At 43.3% G+C, this 22,323-nt stretch overlaps 1 protein-coding gene across 1 annotated transcript in view; it reads right to left on the bottom strand.

Moving 5' to 3' along the window:
- Positions 1–1,878: 1,878 nt before the first annotated feature.
- The window catches only part of LOC140725948 (uncharacterized), a 111,875-nt gene continuing 91,430 nt past the window's right edge, over positions 1,879–22,323 (bottom strand). The window contains exons 6-7 of the mRNA XM_073041870.1: positions 15,909–16,020; positions 1,879–2,547 (exon numbers count right to left, since the gene is read on the bottom strand). Coding sequence (XP_072897971.1) covers positions 2,484–2,547; positions 15,909–16,020 — 176 coding nt within the window. The 3' untranslated portion in view covers positions 1,879–2,483. The remainder of the gene's footprint in view (positions 2,548–15,908; positions 16,021–22,323) is intronic.

The following is a 22,323-nucleotide window of genomic DNA, read 5'->3' as shown; positions in this document are numbered from 1 at the left end:
ATCCGACACATCCCTGACCCTGGAACCTGGGAGGTAACATACCATCCAGGTGTCTCAATTGTATCTACAGAAATCTATTCCTTTAATTGTGGAATTTCCTATTACTACTGCAGTCCTCTTCATCTCTCCTCTCCTCTGAGCCACAACACCAGACTCTGTGCTGGAGACCTGGTCTCTGCAGCTCCCATGATTGGTCATCCCCCTCAACAGTATTCAAAGTGATACTCATTATTGAGGGGAACTGCCACAGGGGAACTCCTCACTGGCTGCACATTTCCCTTACTTCTCCTGACAACCTTCCTCCTGCAACCCAGGGGTGACCACCTCCCTATAGCTCCTTTCTATTACTTCCTCAATCTCCTGTATGAGCTGAATGTCATTGAGCTGCAGCTCCAGTTCCTTAACACATTCTCTGAGGAGATGCAGGTTGGTGCACCTGGTGCAGATATGGTTATCCAGGAGGCTGGAGGTCTCCCAGAATTCTCACATTTCACACACAGAACAAACCACAGCCCTGTAGCCATCCTCACTGCACTAATTGTGCCCTAACAGACCAGGAATGAAAAATAAAGAAGAAGAAAAAGAAAATCACCAGATACTTACCTCACCCAAGCCTGATCTCACCAAAGCCACTCCAACACTGGCCCACTCACATTGCTGCTCCACTTACCCTGCCTTATTTTTATTCACACTTTGTAGTGAAACCTGTTCTCTGATTGGGCTCCGAAAACTGCCATGAATGGCTGCTTTTTAAAATCTTCAGCCATGTTCCTAAGTGACATCGCCACTTCGTCTTGTGCTACTCCAATAGCTGATTTACCACCATTTTCTGCCTCCCTCCCTTCTTGAAGAGTGGAGTAACATTTGCAATTTTCATGTCCTCCAAAACTATTTCAGAATCTAGTGATTCTTAAAAGATTATTACTAATGCTTCCACAATCTCTTTGGCTACCTCTTTCAGAACCCTGGGTGTAGTCCATCAGGCCCAGGAGACTTATCTTCCTTCAGATCTTTCAGCTTTCTCAAGCAGCATCTCCCTCATAATAGCAACTGCACTCACTTCTGCCTCCTAAGATTCTCTAATTGGCAGCATACTGGTAGCGTCTTCCACAGTGAAGACTGATGCAAAATACTCATTTAGTTTGCCACCATTTTCATGTTTCCCCATTACTACCTCTCCAATGTCATTTTTCAGCAGTCCTAAGGGGCTGCTCTTCCATAAGAGAATAACTCTTATCAAAAAGGAAGAGTATTAAAAGAGAATAACTCTTAACATTAAATAAATCTAAGAACATTCTTTGGCATGCATGTTTCAAAAATGAAATTATGTTGCAGGATACTGAATTCACTCAGCAGGTTAGGCAGCATGTGGAGAAAGAAAGCAGAACTAATATTTCAGTCTGAAGATCTTTCAGTCCTCCAGTGACTGAGGCAATTTTAATTTTTAAATCATGTTGCATTTTTTAAAATATTAGCTTTATTGTGACTGGACTATTGCCTGTAATCCTGATTGCCATAATTTAACGTGGATGTGAAGGAACGATGGAGGGTGCAACAGAAATTCACAAAAATGTTTGCAGGATTTAAATTGTTAGGCTAGATCTGAGAAGCTGGAATATTTCCATGAAACTCACTAGAGATGTACAAGATCATAATCCAAGGATGGTTCAAAGAACCATTATTAAAGTTCATTAAAGTTTATTAAAGCAGATTATTAAAGTTTAGAACTGAATGCAGGAGCATGTGAACAAAAATCTTATCTAGACTGTAGTTAGGATCTGGAATTCACCACCTGCGCAGACAGTGGAAATAACGTCAATAAGGACAACTAAGAAGCACATAGATATGATGCACGATAATGAGTGGGGCTGTGTCTGTAAATGTTACTGGGGATATTGAGACAACATAAACCCAATAGCAAACAAGAGAAAATATGCAGATGCTGTAAGCCCAAGCAACACAAACAAAATGCTGGAGGAACTCAGCAGGCCTTCTCTCGTCTTCAACCCTCGTCTTCTGCCTGGTCTTGTGCCTGCTCTGGATCTTTTCATTGCTAACTGCTGATGGGACATAAACTGTCTCGACTTCACCACTCTTCTGTCCAATTCCAACCTTCATCCTTCTGAACACACTGATCTGCACTCTCTCCGCACTAATCCTAACCTCACTATCAAACCTATAGGTAAGGGGCTGCTTTAGTAGTCTGGTGGACTGACTCTAGCTTGTTGAGGCCCAGCAACAACTGTCAGACACCTCCTCTTACTTACCCCTTGAACAGAACCCCACTAAGGAGCACCAGGCCATTGTCTCCCACACAACCACCAACATTATTAACTCTAACCTGGCCTGCTGAGTTCCTCTGGCATTTTGTGTGTGTTGCACAAACTCAATAGGGTTAAATAGTCTCCTTCTGATCCACATCCACATGATGATTCTTTGCTCATATGACAATATTCTCTCAAACAGTTGACTTCACTCTGTGATTACACTTGAATTGCTGTGTATTTTGTTGGTGGAGGAGGTGGTTTGAATGGTGGTGGTGCATTTCTGTTGAAGAAAAAAATTTGGTTATTTACAGTCAGATTTATTCACATTATTTTATATTGTATATAGAATACAACTGTGAAACCAAACTATTCCACAACTAAAGGAGCAGATCAAATCTGCAGTTCTGCCACATCTGTTCATGGAAGATTGTAATCATACAGCATCAATACAAGATCTTTATCCACTCTACCCATCCAAACTAATCCCATCCTCCACTACTCAACCCACAACTATTTATGCTATAGCGTGTCATACTGATCTAAATAATAAAAAGCCATGAGATTACTGACTAAAGAAATGCATTTCATGCCTGAGGAATATTTTAAAAATCCTCAGAATCCCCTACAACTGTCTGGCCTCATCATGAATGTATTCCCTCTTGTTACAAAGATCTTTGTTAAAAGATATTTTTTCAATATTTAACCCATGCCACTAAATACATCAAGTCCACTCTCCATCTTCTCTGCTCAGATGAAAGTAAACCAGGCCATCTAGTTGCCTCCTCATAGATAAAATGCCTCACATTGAGGCAGAATGCTGATGAATCTCTCCAGCACTCAGTCACATGCAATATTATGGGGCAAGCAGCATACAGTATTTTTGATGTGACTTTTTCATGGTCATAGAGATAAACAGAACAGAAAGATACCATTTGGCACAACTCAGTCATTCCAACAAGTTGCCTACTTAACTGACCAATTTAAAGAGCAAACACGAGGAAGTCTGCAGATGCTGGAAATTCAAACAACACGCACAAAATGCTGGTGGAACACAGCAGGCCAGACAGCATCTATAAGGAGAAGTACTGTCGACGTTTCGGGCCAAGACCCTTCGTCAGGACACTTCGAACTGACGAAGGGTCTCGGCCTGAAACGTTGACAGTGCTTCTCCTTATAGATGCTGTCTGACCTGCTGTGTTCTACCAGCATTTTGTGTGTTAACTGACCAATTTTCCTACATTGGACTATATCTCTCTACATCTTTCATAGAACAAACAACATAGAACATTACACCACAGAAATACAATGTTGTGACAAGTCAGTTGAATTTGTAATCAAATGGCTAACTAAACTTAACTAAGTCAAGTTTAAAATAGCTAAGCCATTAACTAAAATGGCTAACATCTTAATCTGCCTACGCAATGTCCATATCCTTCCATTTTCCTCACACTCATGTGCCTATCTAAATCTCTCTTTAATGTTTCTGTCTCTACCAGCACCCCAGGCAGTGTATTCCAGGCAACCACTAGTCCCAGTGTAAAATTTGCCCCCACATGTCCTTTGAAATTACCCCCCACCTTAAGTTACCCTCGGATATTGGACATTTCAACCCTTGGAAAAGATATTGTCTGTCTACTCTATCTATGCTTCTTATCATCTTGTAAACCTCTATCAGGTCTCCCCTCAGCCTCTGCTGCTCCAGAGAAAACAACCCAAGCTTGTCCAAGCTCTTGTTACAGCACATGCAGGCAGCATCCTGGTAAAACTCTTCTGCACCTTCTCCAAAGCCTCAACATCCTTCCTATAGTGGGGTGACCAGAACTGTATGCAATACTCCAGATGCACCTAACTAGAATTTTATAAATCTGCAGCATAACTTCCTGACTTTTGAATTCAATGCTTTGACTAATAAAGGCTTGCATGCCATATACCTGTATAGTCACTTACAAGGAGCTATGAAATCGGACCCCAAGGCTCCTTTGCTCATCAACACTGTTAAGGATTTTGCTTTTAGCAGAGTCTCTACATTAGACTTACCAAGGTGCAACAGTTCATATTTGGCAGGGTTAACCTTCACCTTCCATTTCTCCGTCCACATCTACAACTGATCTATATCCAGTTGTATTCTTTGCCAGTCTTCTACACTATCCACAACACCCCCAATCTCTGTATCACCTGCAAACTTACTAACTCACCCATCTACATTTTCATATACAGTTAATATACAGGACAAGCAGCAGAGGTCCCAGTACAGGTCCCTGCGGAACACTCTAATGTCGAACCCCTTTGACCACCACCTTTTGTCTTCAATGAACAAACCAGCTCTGAATCCAAACAGCCAGTTCACTGTTGATCCCATACATCTTAATCTTCTGAATGAGCCTCCAATGAGAGATCTTGTCAAATCCACGTAGAGAACTTCCACAGTTCTATCTTCATCAATCACCCTCTTCACCTCATGAAAATCTCGATCAAGCTAGTAAGCCCTGATGCCCCACACAAAACATATGGGCTCTCCCTAATTAGGCCATGATTTTCCAAATGCTCTTAGATCCTATTCCTAAGAATTCTCTCCAGTAACTTCCCTACCAGTGATGTGAGACTCACCAGTCTACAGTTTCCACGATTATCCCTTATTCCCTTCTTGAATAATGAAACAGCATTAGCTACTTACCAGTCACCCGGAACCTTGTCTGTGACTAGAAAGGACACAAAGATTTTGGTCAAAGCCTCATCAATCTCTTCCCTTGACTCGCTCAGTAACCTGGGTTATATCCTATCAGGCCCTGGGGACCTATCCACCTTAATGTTCTTTAAGAGACCCAGCACTACCTCTTCTTTTACTTTGAAATGACTGAGCATATTAATACTCTAAGCACTGATCTCCCTATCCTCCACATTCTTCTCTTTGGTAAATACTCAAGAGTGTAAACCACTCATTACGTAACTTACCCACATCCTCTGCATCCTAACAAATATCCTCTCTCCTGGGGTTTCTATAGAATGTCTTGGGATTCTCTTTAATCCGACTTTCCAAAGACTTTTCATGGCCCCTCCTGGCTTTCCTAATTCACCTCTTCAGTTCTTTTCTGACTTCTTTATAAACCTCAAGATCTCTGTTTGATTCTAAGCTTTACACATGTAATGGCCTGGTTAAAATTATATTTCTACTGCTATGCTGTTAGGCATTTTACTTTCCATAGATTTACTAAGTATGCCTGCAGAAAAAGAATCTCAGGGTTGTATGTGGTGACATGTATGTACTCTGATAATAAATTTTACTTTGATCTTTAAACTTTGAACTTTATTTAGCAGTTTTCTGTTAGCAGTGTTCTGTTAGTTCAGCTTCATAGACCAATGTTTTGACTTCAGCTGAGATAAGGAAACATTTGCCTAATTTAGGAATTGGCCAATTGGTAGTTTGCCTCCCTGGTGCCAGGGTCTGGGATAACGTCCAAGATATCCTGAAGTGGGAGGGTGAGGAGCCAGAGGTCGTGGTACATATTGGTACCAATGACATAGGTAGGAAAAGGGAAGAGGTCCTGAAAGGAGAATATAGGGAGTTAGGAAGGGAGTTGAGAAGAAGGACTACAAAGATAGTAATCTCGGGATTACTGCCTGTGCCACGTGACAGTGAGAGTAGGAATGGAATGAGGTGGAGGATAAATGCGTGGCTGAGGAATTGGAGCAAGGGGCAGGGATTCAAGTTTCTGGATCATTGGGACCTCTTTTGAGGCAGGTGTGGCCTGTACAAAAAGGACGGGTTGCACATGAATCCCAGGGGGACCAATATCCTAGCAGGGAGATTTGCTAAGGCTACTGGGGAGACTTTTAACTAGAATGGTTGGGGGGTGGGAATCAAATTGAAGAGACTAGGAGAGAGGAGGTTAGTTCACAAATAGAGAAAGCTAGTAGACAGTGTGTGAGGGAGGATAGGCAGGTGATAGAGAAGGGGAGCGTTCAGACCGAAGATGTAGGTGAGGAGGAAGAAAAAGATAATAAAGTTGTTTGCACCTTTAGGGATAAACAGAGAGTAAGAGGTGGAGAATTTCTTAAATGCATCTATTTTAATGCTAGGAGCATTGTAAGAAAGGGGGATGAGCTTAGAGCATGGATTGATACCTGGAAATATGATGTTGTAGCAAGGGCCAAACTGTCCCGAGCCATCAGCGGGGCAAAGCATGCACATGCCCAGCTAATCCACAGCCACTTACAGGACAGCGACGACACACGGCGCATGTGGAAGGGCAGGACATCACCAATTACAAGACAATATCACCTGACTGTGCAGGTGATGCCTCCCTCCCAAATGCACTGAATAACTTCTACGTCCGGTTTGAGGCAGAAAATGACATGGCGGCGAGGAAGTCCACCCCTCTTACAAATGACCAGGTGCTGTGTCTCTCCATGGCTGACGTGAGAAGAACCCTGTGCAGGGTCAACCCACAGAAGGCTGCTGGACCAGACAACATCCCTGGTAGAGTGCTCAGAGGATGTGCAGACCAGCTAGCAGATGTTCACACTGACATCTTCAACATCTCCCTGAGCAGCGCCACCATTCCAACGTGCTTCAAGGCCACCACCATTGTCCCCATGCCAAAGAAGTCTTCAGTGTCCTGCCTAGATGACTACACTTATATCCATCATCATGAAGTGTTTCGAGAGGCTCGTCATGAGGCATATCAAGACCCTGCTGCCCCTCTCACTGGATCCCCTGCAGTTTGCGTACCGTCCCAACCACTCAACGTGCTCAGTCCACTGCTGTTCACTCTGCTGACCCATGACTGTGCTGCAACACACAGCTCGAACCATATCATCAAGTTCGCCGATGACACGACCATGGTGGGTCTCATCAGCAAGAACGACGAGTCAGCTTACAGAGAGGAGGTGCAGCAGCTAACGGACTGGTGCAGAGCCAACAACCTGTCTCTTAAAGTGAACAAAACAGAAGAGATGGTTGTTGACTTCTGGAGGGCATGGAGTGACCACTCCCTGCTGAACATCAACTTGCTCCTCAGTAGAGATCGTTAAGAGCAAAGAGCATCAAATTACCTGGCGGAGAATCTCACCTGGTCCCTCAACACCAGCTCCATAGCAAAGAAAGCCCAGCAGCGTCTCTATTTTCTGTGAAGGCTGAGGAAAGTCCATCTCACAACCCCATCCTCATCACATTCTACAGGGGTTGTATTGAGAACATCCTGAGCAACTGCATCACTGCCTGGTTTGGAAATTGCACCATCTTGTATCGCAAGACCCTGCAGTGGATAGTGAGGCCAGCTGAGAAGATCATTGGGGTCTCTCTTCCTGCCATCACGGACATTTACACTACACGCTACATCCGAAAAGGAAACAGCATTATGAAGGACCCAATGCACCCCTCATACAATCTCTTCTCCCTCCTGCCATCTGGGAAAAGGCTCCAAAGCATTCGGGCTCTCACGACCAGACAATGTAACAGTTTCTTCCTCCAAGCTATCAGACTCCTCAATACCCGAAGCCTGGACTGACACCTTGCCCTACTGTCCTGTTTATTATTTATTGTAATGCCTGCACTGTTTTTTGTGCACTTTATGCAGTCCTGTGTAGGTCTGTAGTCTAGTGTAGCTTTCCCTGTGTTTTTTTAAATGATGTAGTTCAGTCTAGTTTTTTGTACTGTGTCATGTAACACCATGGTCCTGAAAAACGTTGTCTCATTTTTACTATGCACTGTACCAGCTGTTATGGTCGAAATGACAATAAAAGTTGGCTTGACTTGACTTGATTAGTGAAACATGGTTTCAGGAGGGGTATGATTGGCAACTAAATATTCCTGGATTTTGTTGCTTCAGGTGTGATAGAATCGGAGGGGCAAGATGGGGAGGTGTTGCATTGCTTGTCAGAGAAAATATTACCGTGGTGCTTTGGATTAGAGGGCTGATCTAGGGAGACTGTTTGCATGGAATTGAGGAATGGGAAAGTGTAGTAACACTTAAAGGGGTGTATTAATGGGGAGCGAGAATTGGAGGAGCAAATTTGTAAGGAGATAGCAGATATTTGTAGTAAGCACAAGGTTGTGATTGTGGGAGATTTTAATTTTCCACACATAGACTGGGAAGCCCAATCTGTAAAAGGGCTGGATGGTTTGGAGTTTGTAAAATGTGTGCAGGATAGTTTTTTTTGCAGCAATACATAGAGGTACCAACTAGAGAAGGGACAGTGTTGGATCTCCTGTTAGGGAATGAGATAGGTCAGGTGATGGAGGTATGTGTTGGGGAGCATTTAGAGTCCAAGTCAAGTCAAGTCACTTTTATTGTCATTTCAACCATTACTGCTGGTACAGTACATAGTAAAAATGAGAAAACATTTTTTCAGGATCATGGTGTTACATGACACAGTACAAAAACTAGAGTGAACTACGTAAAATACAACACAGAAAAAAAACTACATTAGACTATAGACCTACCCAGGACTGCATAAAGTGCACAAAACAGTGCAGGCATTACAATAAATAATAAACAGGACAGTAGGGCAAGGTGTCAGTCCAGGAGTCTGATAGCTTGGGAGAAGAAACTGTTACATAGTCTGGTCATGTGAGCCTGAATGCTTCTGTGCCTATTCCCAGATGGCAGGAGGGAGAAAAGTTTGTATGAGGGGTGCATGGGGTCCTTCATAATGTTGTTTCCTTTGTGGATGCAGCGTGTAGTGTAAACGTCTGTAATGGCGGGAAGAGAGACCCAGATTATCTCAGCTGACCTCACTATCTGCTGCAGGATCTTGCGATCTGAGACGGTGCAATTTCTGAACCAGGCAGTGATGCAGCTGCTCAGGATGCTCTCAATGCAACCCCTGTAGAATGTGATGAGGATGGGGGGCTGTGAGATGGACTTTCCTCAGCCTTCACAGAAAGTAGAGATGCTGCTGGGCTTTCTTTGCTATGGAGCTGGTGTTGAGGGACCAGGTGAGATTCTCCGCCAGGTGAACACCAAGTAATTTGATGCTCTTTACGATCTCTACCGAGGAGCCATAGATGTTCAGCAGGGAGTGGTCACTCCATGCCCTCCAGAAGTCAACAACCATCTCTCTTGTTTTGTTCACATTCAGAGACAGGTTGTTGGCTCTGCACCAGTCCGTTAGCTGCTGCACCTCCTCTCTGTAAGCTGACTCGTCGTTCTTGCTGATGAGACCCACCACGGTCGTGTCATCGGCGAACTTGATGATATGGTTCGAGCTGTGTGTTGCAGCACAGTCATGTACAGCAGAGTGAACAGCAGTGGACTGAGCACGCAACCCTGGGGAGCCCCCGTGCTCAGTGTGATGGTGTTGGAGATGCTGCTCCCGATTCAGACTGACTGAGGTCTCCCAATCAGGAAGTCTAGGATCCAGTTGCAGAGGGAGGTGTTCAGGCCCAGTAGGCTCAGCTTTCCAATCAGTTTCTGAGGGATGATTGTGTTGAATGCTGAACTGAGGTCTATGAACAGCATTCGAATGTACGTCTCTTTTTTGTCCAGGTGGGTTAGGGCCAGGTGGAGGATGGTGGCAATGGCGTCATCTGTTGAGCGGTTGGGACGGTACACAAACTGCAGGGGGTCCAGTGAGGAGGGCAGCAGGGTCTTGATATGCCTCATGATGAGCCTCTCGAAACACTTCATGATGATGGATGTGAGTGCAACGGGATGGTAGTCAATTAGGCAGGACACTGAAGACTTCTTCAGCATGGGGACAATGATGGCGGCCTTCAAGAACGTTGGAATGGTGGCGCTGCTCTGGGAGATGTTGAAGATGTAAGTGAGAATATCTGCTAGCTGGTCTGAACATCCTTTGAGCACTCTACCAGGAAAGTTGTCTGGTTCAGCAGCCTTGTGTGGGTTGACCCTGCACAGGGTCTTTCTCACATCAGCCACGGTGAGGCACAGCACCTGGTCATTTGTAGGAGGGGTGGAATTCCTCGCCGCCATGTCATTTTCCGCCTCAAAGTGGGCGAAGAAGTTATTTAGCGCATCTGGGAGGGAAGCGTCACCCGCACAGTCAGGTGATGTTGTCCTGTAATTGGTGATGTCTTGGATGCCCTTCCACATGTGCCGCAAATCGCTGCTGTCCTGTAAGTGGCTACGGATTTGCTGGGCATGTGCACGCTTTGCCCCTCTGATGGCCTGGGACAGTTTGGCCCTTGCTGTTGTTAGGGCTGCCTTGTCGCCTGCTCTGAAGGTGGCGTCCAGTGATCACAATGCCATTAGTTTCAATCTAATTATGGAGAAGGATAGGTCTGGACTCAGGGTTGAGATTTTTGATTGGAGAAAGGCTAACTTCGAGGAGATGTGAAAGGATTTAGAATGAGTGGATGGGACAATTCATTTTTTGGGAAGGATGTAATAGAGAAATGGAGGTCATTTAAAGGTGAAATTTTGAGGATACAGAATCTTTATGTTCTTGTTAGGTTGAAAGGAAAGGTTAAAACTTTGAGAGAGCCATGGTTTTCAAGGGATATTGGAAACCTGGTTCTGAAAAAGAGAGATATCTACAATAAATATAGGCAGCATGGAGTAAATGAGGTGCTCGAGGAATATAAAGAATGTAAAACGAATCTTAAAAAAGAAATTTGAAAAGCTAAAAGAAGATATGAGGTTGCTTTGGCAAGTAAGGTGAAAATAAATCCAAAGGGTTCCTACAGTTATATTAATAGCAAAAGGATAAAATTGGTCCCTTAGAGAATCAGAGTGGACAGCTATGTGTAGAGCCAAAAGAGATTGGGGAGATTTTGAACAATTTCTTTTCTTCGGTATTCACTAAGGAGAAAGATATTGAATTGTGTAATTTAAGGGAAACAAGTAGGGTATTTATGGAAACTATGATGATTAAAGAAGAGTAAGTACTGGCACTTTTAAAGAATATAAAATTGGATAAGTCTCCAGGTAATAATACAGGATATTCCCTAGGACCTTGAGGGAAGTTAGTGCAGAAACAGCAAGGGCTCTGTCAGAAATATTTCAAATGTCATTAGAAATGGGGATGGTGCCAGAGGATTGGTACATTGCTCATGTGGTTCCATTGTTTAAAAAGGGTTCTAAGAGTAAACCTAGCAATTATCGGCCTGTAATTTTGACATCATTGGTGGGTAAATTAATGGAAAGTATTCTCAGAGATGGTACATATAAATATCTGGATAGACAGAGTCTGATTAGGAACAGTCAACATGGATTTGTGCGTGGAAGGTCATGTCTGACAAATCTTATTGAATTTTTTGAAGAGGTTACTAGGAAAGTTGACGAGGGTAAAGCAGCGGATGTTGTCTATATGGACTTCAGTAAGGCATTTGACAAGGTTCCACATGGAAGGTTAGTCAGGAAGGTTCAATTGTTAGGTATTAATATTGAAGGAGTAAAACTGATTCAACAATGGCTGGATGGGAGATGCCAGAGAGTAGTGCTGGATAACTGTTTGTCAGGTTGGAGGCAGGTGACTAGTGGTGTGCCTCAGGGATCTGTACTGGGTCCAATGTTGTTTGCCATATACATTAATGATCTAGATGATGGGGTGGTAAATTGGATTGTCATGACCCCAGCCCCCTCCTTTGTGAGAATCGCAAGAGAGAGAGAGAGAGCCTTACGGTTTGGAATGTGGGCTGGCCGCTCAGCAAGACAAAAGCCTTGGACATAGCCATTGTCTTGGGAGACACCTTTGTGGAATAAGGAACTGGACTACGTGCAAACCCTCAGGGCAATGTGAGATGGGTGATGGGGGAAAGATTGCCTCACCCCCACCCTGATTGACATCTACAACCCTGCCAGTCCAGATAAAAGGTGGGCTGCCGAGGCGGGGCCTCAGACGCACCAAGGAGACACACAAAGAAGACACGATAGTGCTTCCCGTCGGAACGGGAAGCCATTCTGAAGGAAGCCACGTGCGTTAGATTCCAGATCGGGAGTCTGTGGCTGGAACCAAAAGGAAAAACCGCTTTAACTAACAACAGGGATTTGCTTTGCAAGGATGACGGGCAAGTGTTTCTTCTCTCTCTCTCCAACACGTGAAATGCCAGCGGTTCCCGTAACGGGGAAGCCTGCAGACTTTGAGTGACTCTTATATTCCATTGGACTCAGTATCCCCTAGACAACGATAGAGCTTATTTTTGATTGATTATTACTATACCTGTGCTTTAGATTGAGTTTTGATGATGTATATGATCTGAATGTTTTGTATTAACCATACGTTTGTGCCCCTTTATAAATAAAACGTTTGAAAATAGTATCATCAGGCTTCAGCGGACCTCTCTATCTTTGCTGGTAAGTCACCCGGTTACTGGGGAACGTAACAGGATTAATAAGTATTCAGATGATACTAAGGTAGGTGGCGTTGTGGGTAATGAAGTAGGTTTTCAAAACTTGCAGAGTGATTTAGGTCAGTTAGAAAAGTGGGCTGAAAGATGGCAGATGCAGTTTAATGCTGATAAGTGTGAGGTGCTACATTTTGGTAGGACTAATCAAAATAGGACATACATGGTAAATGGTAGGGCATTGAGGAATGCAGCAGAACAGAGTGATCTAGGAATAATGGTGCATAGTTCCCTGAAGGTGGAATCTTATGTGGATAAGGTGGTGAAGAAAGCTTTTGGTATGCTGGCCTTTATGAATCAGAGCATTGAGTATAGGAGTTGGGATATGATGTTAAAATTATACAAGGCATTGGTGAGGCCAAATTTGGAGTATTGTGTACAGTTCTGGTCACCCAATTATAGGAAAGATGTCAACAAATTAGATAGAGTACAGAGGAGATTTATTAGAATGTTGCCTGGGTTTCAGCACCTAAGTTACAGAGAAAGGTTGATCAAGTTAGGTCTTTATTCTTTGGTGTGTAGGGGGTTGAGGGGTGACTTGATAGAGGTATTTAAAATTATTGAGGGGGATAGATAGAGTTGATATGATATGGATAGGCTTTTTCCATTGAGAGTAGGGGAGATTCAAACAAGAGGACATGAGTTGAGAGTTACGGGGCAAAAGTTTAGGGGTAACACAAGGGGGAACTTCTTTACCCAGAGAGTGGTAGCTGTTTGGAACGAGCTTCCAGTAGAAGTGATAGAGTCAGGTTCGATATTGTCATTTAAAAAAAAATTGTATAGGTATATGGACAGGAAAGGAATGGAGGGTTATGGGCTGAGTGCAGGTCGGTGGGACTAGGTGAGAGTAAATGTTTTGCACCGACTAGAAGGGCCGAGATGGCCTGTTTCCGTGCTGTTATATGGTTATATGTTTAAAATTGGGTTTGTCTTGGTAACATAGCAACATTCTGCCCAATGGGATGCTATGGACAATTCGAGAAAGCTGGGTGGGATCAAATTTCTGAAGGACAGAGTCTGGTTTGGGTTCTTTTGTTAGGAGGTGTGGAGGAGAGCACAAGGAGAAACTGACCCGACCCAAGGGGGAGACCCTTTTGCAAGGAGCATTTTGTGCAGACGAATGGTTCCAAAGAGGAAGTGCCAATACTCCTGAGTATGCCAGTTTGTTCATGACTTTCTACAGGGAAGTTCAACCTTTGTCTGGTCATGGAAATTCAGCACTGTGAGTAAAGAGATATTCCCAACCACTACAGAAATAAGACCAACTTTTATTTGCACATTTAGACAGGTTTAATAGCAATCAGCCCTTTTAATTATCTTTTTCTGTTAACTGTTTGTTCAAGTTGAAATATTGGTAAATATATGTCCATTGTAATTTTATTCTAGTGTATGATCTGTTATTTCCTGGTGAAGAATCTCTGCATGGGGCAGTACTTACACAGCATTCACCACAATTAATGTTCCCTTCTCAGAACATTCCCACTTTCCTGTTTGATTGAACCCAAATCATTCCAACCCTAGATGTGTGTTGCTTATTGAGGGTGACCTTCTCACTGTTACTCATGCGATGCTGAGTCATCTGTCCATTAGCCAGAGTTAGATAACGAGCCGAGTTTGTTATGAGCCTGGTGAGAGGGTTACATATAATTTCTTTTTAATTCTTGCCTAAATTTATCACCTCTCACAACATCCAAGGTTCTGTTACCTTGCCACCCTGGTCCTTCTTTCTTACTACCACATGTCAAATGTGGACTTGCCCAAAAACAGCTGTTTCCAATTAACTCTCCCTGGTACTCTCTCACAAGATCCATACATACCCTTATCTATAGCTATCTTAATAAAAAAGGGTCTAGTGCATTCCCAGTGTACATGATGTATAAACTCTTCTCGGGCTTCCAGCCGGGTGCAGGTACAGGCACTAAGTAAGAACTGGAATTTGATTGTAAACTAGGTGGGAGAGCAGAAACTTGATTGGATGAGCACTAACCAATCAGGGGTATAAATAGCACCGACCTAGACATGCCCGGGCATCATCCCTGATGAAGATGGCAGAGTTTGTCTTCAAAATGTTGGTTATAATCGATACTTGTACCCAGCTGGAAGCCCGAAGAACAGTTTATTAGCTATCTTAATATTTAAGGTGTTTCACAACCATTCACGTCCAAAAGTCATTTACACTCTGTAAATGAACATCAATTTCTCGAACTTGTGACAATGTCCACCTCTCCTTCACCATTCCCTATCCCCTTTTCCCTCTCTCACCTTATCTCCATGCCTAGCCATCTCCTCCCTCTGGTGCTCCTTCCCCTTTTTCTTTCTTCCATGGCCTCTATCCTTTCCAGTTCTGTATCTCTTTCACCAATCAACTTTCTAGTTCTTTACTTCACCACTCCCCCTCCCGGTTTCATATACGAGGGGTGATTGATAAGTTCGTGGTCTAAGGTAGAAGGAGTCAATTTTAGAAAACCTAGCACATTTATTTTTCAACATAGTCCCCTCCTACATTTACACACTTAGTCCAGCAGTCGTGAAGCATACAGATCTTGGACCTCCAGAAAGTGTCCACAGCAGGGGTGATTGATAAGTTTGTGGCCTATGATAGAAGGAGATGAGTTATACAGCTCTCGTTACATGCACATGCAAGTCAACTCTGAGTGACTATGCAGAAAGTTTCAAGTTAATAACTCATCAAGGATGATTGATAAGCTTGTGGCCTACGGTAGAAGGAGATGAGTTATTAACTTCAAACTTTCTGCATAATCACTCAAAGAGTTGAACTGCATGTGCATGTAATGAAAGCTGTATAACTCATCTCCTTCTACCTTAGGCCACAAACTTAGCAATCACCTCTGCTGTGCACATTTTCTGGAGGTCATGTTAAGTGACCAGTTCCATAGTTCAGAATAAAAATGGAATATCCAGGCATGAAGATTAGATTTCCTTTCATTGTAGAAAATGTTTTGCATTTTAATTTGACTCCTTTCTTCCTGTGCATATCCTGAGCTGAAGAATAAAATTAATTATTCTTCTAACCTCAAGTCTTCCTTTATCATCAAACAGTGCATTGATTACTTGTCCCATTTGACTTTATCTCTAGGATTTGCCAAATGACAACTGCTATCCTTTTAACTTCCATGTGCTATGGGTTGTTACAACCGAGCAATTTGAAAAACTAACCCGACTTTTCTCTCAAATACCACCTGATCTGTTTAGTGTTTTCAGTATTTTGGTCTTCAATTCAAGTTCATGGTGTTTCTGCCTGCTGCAAATGGATCACAAGTACCTTGAACTAATTTGAAATTGTGATTGTATGAGATGGACAAAGCAATACTTACAGCTTCCTCCTGACTTGCCAGTGTCTGATAAGACAAGATAACAAAGCAGTACAGATCACCAAGATAAGGATCACAGTTACCACCACTGCCAGTGAAACAGAATCTTCAGCATCTACAAAAAATGTAGCAAAATTATAAGTCCCAGACATAGGATATTTTACAACTCACAATCTGAAATAAGATTTAATCAATAGGAGCAGAGGCTGAAACATTATGCATGTTCTATCGAAATTTGAAAAATTACAGCAAGGTAAGGGTAGACATACTATCCAGGCAAAGGTCAATTGCAGATGAGTGCAAACAGCTCAGGCGAGAAACATCTTTGAAGAGCACAGCTGCTCTCTGCATAGCAAGTTACTCTAACTGGAAATGAGATAAGAATGTAATGAAAGGATGAAAACCACACATAATTGCTTTACTAACTTCAAAGTACTATCGAAGGTCATATTCTCATTTCTATTGATTTTAACACCCCTATTATGAATGCTGATTGATCTTGCAAGTAAGGAATTCAAAATGTGCACAGTTACCAACTGGTCAATATCCGTAACTGTTAAGTCAATTCTGCATAAAAGTTGCATTTCTCAGTTCAGAATTCAGAACAGGAACAGGTGGCAGGAGCTATACTGTTCTCCCCGTGCACAACTAAAATGAAGTATGATTGAGGAAGGAGTGCTTGTGTTCAGAGTCTACTTGATCAGCAACAATAGATCTTTTGATATCAAATCAAACAGTGATGCACTTCAGAGTCACAGATAGGCTAAAGCGGTGGAAAGCGGCGAGTGAGTGAGTGGGCCAGTGAAGGAGTGGAGCTTTGAGGCTTTGACTCGACAGATTCTGGCAGTTTTGGCAGTTGGACTGTGCAATCAAGTCAATCAAGATTTGAATAGCTCAGCAGAAAGCCGTTGGTTAGACAATCAAGATTTGAATAACTCAGACTCAGCAGAAAGCAACTGATTGGGCAATCGAGGTCAGGTGACCAAGCAGTTTGAAAAGCTCAAACAAATAAATAGAGGGGTAGGTCAAGCAGAGCGGCCTGTGAGTGAGTGGGCGGGCAGGCCAGTGAAGGAGTGGAGCTTTTAGGCTTTGACTCGAGAGGGTTCGATGAGAAGAGTCAGATAACAAGCTTGTTCCCAGTTAGTCTATACAATGCCTCCTGAGACGGTGATGTGCCTCTCCTGTGAGATGTGGCAGTCTTGGGGGAACTCCCCTCTCCTGCAGAGTCACATCTACCAGAAGTGCATGTGGCTGGGCGATCTGAAAGACCAGGTGAAGAATCTGGAGCAGCAACTGGATGACCTTCGACTCATAAGGGAGAATGAGGCAGTCATAGATGAGAGCTACAGGAGGTAGTCACACCTCGGCTGCCGGAAGCAGGTTGTTGGGTGACAGTCAGAGGGGGGGAAAGTGAAGGTGAGTAGACAGGTAGTGCAGAGCACCCCTGTAACCATTCCCATAAATGATAAGTTTACCATCCTGGATATCGTTGGCGGGGACGACCAAACAGGTGTGAGCCACGGTGGCAGGACCTCTGGCACTGAGTCTGACCCTGTGGTGCAGAAGGCTGGGACGGAGAAGAGGAGAGCTGTCATCATTGAAGACTCTTTAGTCAGGGGAGCAGACAGGAAATTTTGTGGACGTGAGAAGGACACCTGCATGGTTTGTTGCCTCCCAGGTGCCAGGATCCAGGATGTCTCTGACCAGGTGCATGATATCCTGGTATGAGAGGGAAAGCAACCAGAAGTCGTGATACATGTTGGTACCAATGACATAGGCAGGAAGAGGGATGAGGTCCTGAAGTGAGAGTTTTGGGAACTAGGCAGAAGGCTGAAGAACAGGACCTCAAGGGTGGCATTCTTAGGATTGCTGCCAGTGCTACGTGATAGTGATGGTAAGAATTGGAGGAGATGGCAGTTGAATGCATGGCTGAGGAGTTGGTGCAAGGGGCAGGGTTTTAGATTTTTGGATCATTGGGATCTCTTCTGAGGAAGGTGGGACCTGTACAGATTGGATGGGTTGCACCTGAACTCGACGGGGAGCAATATCCTTGCTGGTAGGTTTGCTAGCATGGTTCGGGAGGGTTTAAACTAATTTGCAAGGGGGATGGGACCCAGAGCAATAGAGCCATGAAAGAAGTGCATGGAGTAAAGCCAGATCTAACATACAGAGAGGCTTTGAGGAAAGAGAAGCAGAATAAAGGTAGTAAGGTAGAAGGGTTAAAGTGTGTGTACTTCAATGCAAGAAGCATCAGGAACAAATGTAAAGAACCAAGAGCTTGGATACATACATGGAATTATGATGTAGTAGCCATTACAGAGACTTGGCTGGCACCAGGACAGGAATGGATTATCAATATTCCTGGATTTCAGTGCTTTAAAAGGGATAGAGAGGGGGTAAAGGGGGAAGAGGGGTGGCATTACTGGTCAGGGATACTGTTACAGCTACAGAAAGGGTGGGTAACATAGCAAGATCCTCTTTTGAGTCAGTATGGGTGGAAATCAGGAACAGGAAGGGAGTAGTTACTCTATTGGGGGTATTCTATAGGCCCTCTGGTAGCAGCAGAGATACCAAGGAACAGATTGGGAGGAAGATTTTGGAAAGGTGCAAATATAACAGGGTTGTTATCATGGGTGCCTTTAACTTCCCTAATATTGATTGACACTTGATTAGTTCCAAGGGTTTAGATGGGGCAGAGTTTGTCAAGTGTGTCCAGGATGGATTCCTGTCACAGTATGCTGACAGGCTGACTAGGGGGAATGCCATACTGGATCTAGTATTAGGTAAGGAACCGGGTCAGGTCACAGATCTGTCAGTGGGTGAGCATCTAGGGGACAGTGATCACCGCTCCCTGGCCTTTAGCATTATCATGGAAAGGGATAGAATCATAGAAGACAGGAACATTTTTAATTAGGGAAGGGCAAATTATGAGGCTATCGGGCTAGAACTTGCGGGTGTGCATTGGGATGATGTTTTTGCAGGGAAATGTACTATGGACATGTGGTCGATGTTTCAGGATGTTAGGGATAAATTTGTCCTGGTGAGGAAGATAAAGAACAAGTGAGGTGGAAAATCTAGTCAGGTGGAGGAAGGCAGCATACATGAGGTTTAGGAAGAAAGGATCAGATGGGTTTATTGAGGAATATAGGGTATCAAGAAAGCAGCTTAAGAAGCGGCTGAGAAGAGCAAGAAGGGGGCATGAGAAGGCCTTGGTGAGTAGGGTAAGGGAAAACCCCAAGGCATTCTTCAATTATGAGAAGAACAAAAAGATGACAGGAGCCCATCGAGTCTGCTCTGCCACTCCACCACGTGCTAAACTATTCTCCCATCTAGTCCCAATTTCTGGCTTTTTCCCCATATCCCTTGATACCTTGACTAATTAGATACCTATCAATCTCCTCCTTAAACACCTTCAATGATTGTGCCTCCACAGCTGTATGTGGCAATGAATTCCATAAATCCACGACCCTCTGGCTAAAAAAATTTCTCCTCATCTCTGTTTTAAATGGGTACCCTCTAATTCTAAGACTGTGACCTCTTGTCCTGGACTCAGCCACCAAGGGAAACAGCCTTTCCACATCTACTCTGTCCAACCCTTTCAACATTTGAAAGGTTTCTATGAGATCCCCTCTCATTCTTCTATACTCTAATGAATACAATCCAAGAGCTGACAAACGCTCCTCATATGTTAGTCCCTGCATTCCAGGAATCATCCTAGTGAATCTTCTCTGAACTCTCTCCAACATCAGCACATCCTTTCTAAGATAGGGGGCCCAAAACTGCACAGTATTCCAAATGGGATCTCACCAGTGCCCCATAGGGCCTCATCAACACCTCTTTACTCTTATACACTATTCCTCTTGAAATGAATGCCAACACAGCATTCGCTTTCCTTACTACCGATCCAAACTGGTGGTTAACCTTTAGGGTATCCTGCACTAGGACCTCCAAGTCCCTTGGCACTTCTGATTTTTGAATTTTCTCCCCATCTAAATAATAATCTGCCCGATTGTTTCTTCTTCCAAAATGTACAACCGTACATTTCTCAACATTGTATCTCATCTGCCATTTCTTTGCCCACTCTCCTAAACTGACCAAGTCTCTCTGCAACCTTTCTGTTTCCTCAACACTTCCTGCTCCTCCACCTATCTTGGTGTCATCCGCAAACTTAGCCACGAAACCATTTAATCCATAATCTAAATCGTTGATATACAGCGTAAAAAGAAGGGGCCCCAACACCGACTCCTGCAAAACACCACTAGTAACCGGCAACCAACCAGAATAGGATCCCTGTATTCCCACTCATTGCTTTCTGCCTATCAGCCAATGCTCCACCCATTCCAGTATCCTTCCTGTAATTCCATGGGCCCTCATCTTATTAAGCAGCCTCTTATGCGGCACCTTATCAAAGGCCTTTTGGAAATCTAAATACACAACATCGAGATTACCTCAAAAAATTCCAATAGGTTGGTGAGGCAGGATCTTCCCTTCATGAAACCATGTTGGCTTGGGCCTATTTTGTCATGCACCTCAAGGTAATTCATAATCTCATCCTTGAGGATCAACTCCAATAACTTTCCAACTACCGATGTCAGACTAATAGGTCTGTAATTTTCTTTTTGCTGCCTCCCCGCTTTCTTAAACAACGGAACTCCATTTGCGACCTTCCAGTCCTCCGGAACCGTGCCAGAGTCTACTGATTCTTGGAAGATTATTTCCAATGCCTCCACAATCTCCAAAGCCACCTCCTTCAGAACCTGTGGATGCACTTCATCCGGTCCGGGAGACTTCTCTATCCTTAGTCCATTTAGCTTCTCAAGCACTTTCTCTCTAGTAATCTTGACTGTACCTAATTCTTTTCCCTGAGACCTCTGGCTATCAGGTATGTTGCTAATGTCTTCCACTGTGAAGACTGATGCAAAATACTCATTTAGTTCCTCTGCCATTTCTCCAGCATCCTTTTCAATAGGTCCTATATCTACCCGTGTCACTCTTTTACTTTTATATATATTTAAAAATATCTTAGTGTCCTTTTTTATGTTAATTGCCAATTTCCTGTCATAATTCATCTTTTCTTTCCTAATGACTTTCTTAGTTTCCTTCTGTACATTTTTAAAATTCGTCCAGTTTTCAGTTTTCCCACTAATTTTTGCTTCCTTGTACTTTGCTCTTTTGCTTTTATTTTAGCCTTAACTTCTCTCGTTAGCCACATTCGTGTCATTTTTCCTTTTATGATTTTCTTTTTTCTTGGAATATACTTTTCCTGCACTCTCCTTATTTCTTGTAGGAATTTCATCCAATTCTGCTCTACTGTCCCTCTTTACTTTTCCAATCAACTTGGGCCAGTTCCTCTCTCATACCATTGTAATTTCCTTTGTTCCACTGAAATATCGATACACCTGATACCAGCTTCTCCTTTTCAAATTTGAAACTGAACTTGATCATGTTATGATCACTACTTCCATTACCTCTAGCTCCCTAATCGCCTCAGGATCATTACACAGCACCCAATCCAAAACAGCTGATCCCCTGGTGGGCTTATGGACAAACTGCTCCAGAAAGCAGTCCCGTAGGCATTCTACAAACTCCCTCTCCTGAGATCCAGTATCTTCCTGACTTTCCCAATCCACTTTCATATTAAAATCTCCCATAATTATCTTGACATTTTCCTTCTGATACGCTTTTTCTATTTCCAGCTGTAACTTGTAGTCCACATCCCGGCTGCTGTATGGAGGCCTGTATGTAACTGCTATTAGTGTCTTTTTACCCTTGCCATTTCTTAACTCGACCCATAAGCATTCTACCTCTTCTGATCCTATGTCCCTTCTTTCTAGTGATTTGATATCATTGCTTACCATCAGGGTCACGCCACCCTCTATACCTACCTTCCTATCTTTCCTATACACAGTGTATCCATGAACATTCAGCTCCCAATCACATCCATCATTTAGCCATGACTCAGTGATGGCCATTATGTCATATCTTTTAACCTGTAGCTGTACATCAAGGTCATCCACTTTATTTCTAATGCTATGGGCATTTAAGTATAGTACATTTAGATCAGTATCTGTTACTGATTTTGCTATATTTCTATCGCACAGCAAATTATCCTGTCTATTCTTGCCTGTCCTTCTTGTCATCTTTGCTGCACAGTATCTTTGACTTATTACTATTTTCCTCTTTCTCGACCCTAATACCCTGGTTTCCTTCCCCTTGCCAACTAAAACCCTCTCTAACAGCTATATTAAACAATCCCGCCAGAATATTAGTACCCTTTGAGTTCAGGTGTAACCTATCGTTTCTGTATAAGTCATGCCTCCCTCAAAATAGATACCAGTGATCTAAGAATTTGAAGCCCTGCCCTCTGCACCAGTTACTTAGCCACACATTCATCTGCTTAATTCTGCTATTCTTACCA

This window comes from Hemitrygon akajei, chromosome 4 (genome assembly GCF_048418815.1).
Source record: "Hemitrygon akajei chromosome 4, sHemAka1.3, whole genome shotgun sequence".
Taxonomy (NCBI): domain Eukaryota; kingdom Metazoa; phylum Chordata; class Chondrichthyes; order Myliobatiformes; family Dasyatidae; genus Hemitrygon; species Hemitrygon akajei.
This window is presented reverse-complemented; position numbering and strand designations above follow the sequence as displayed.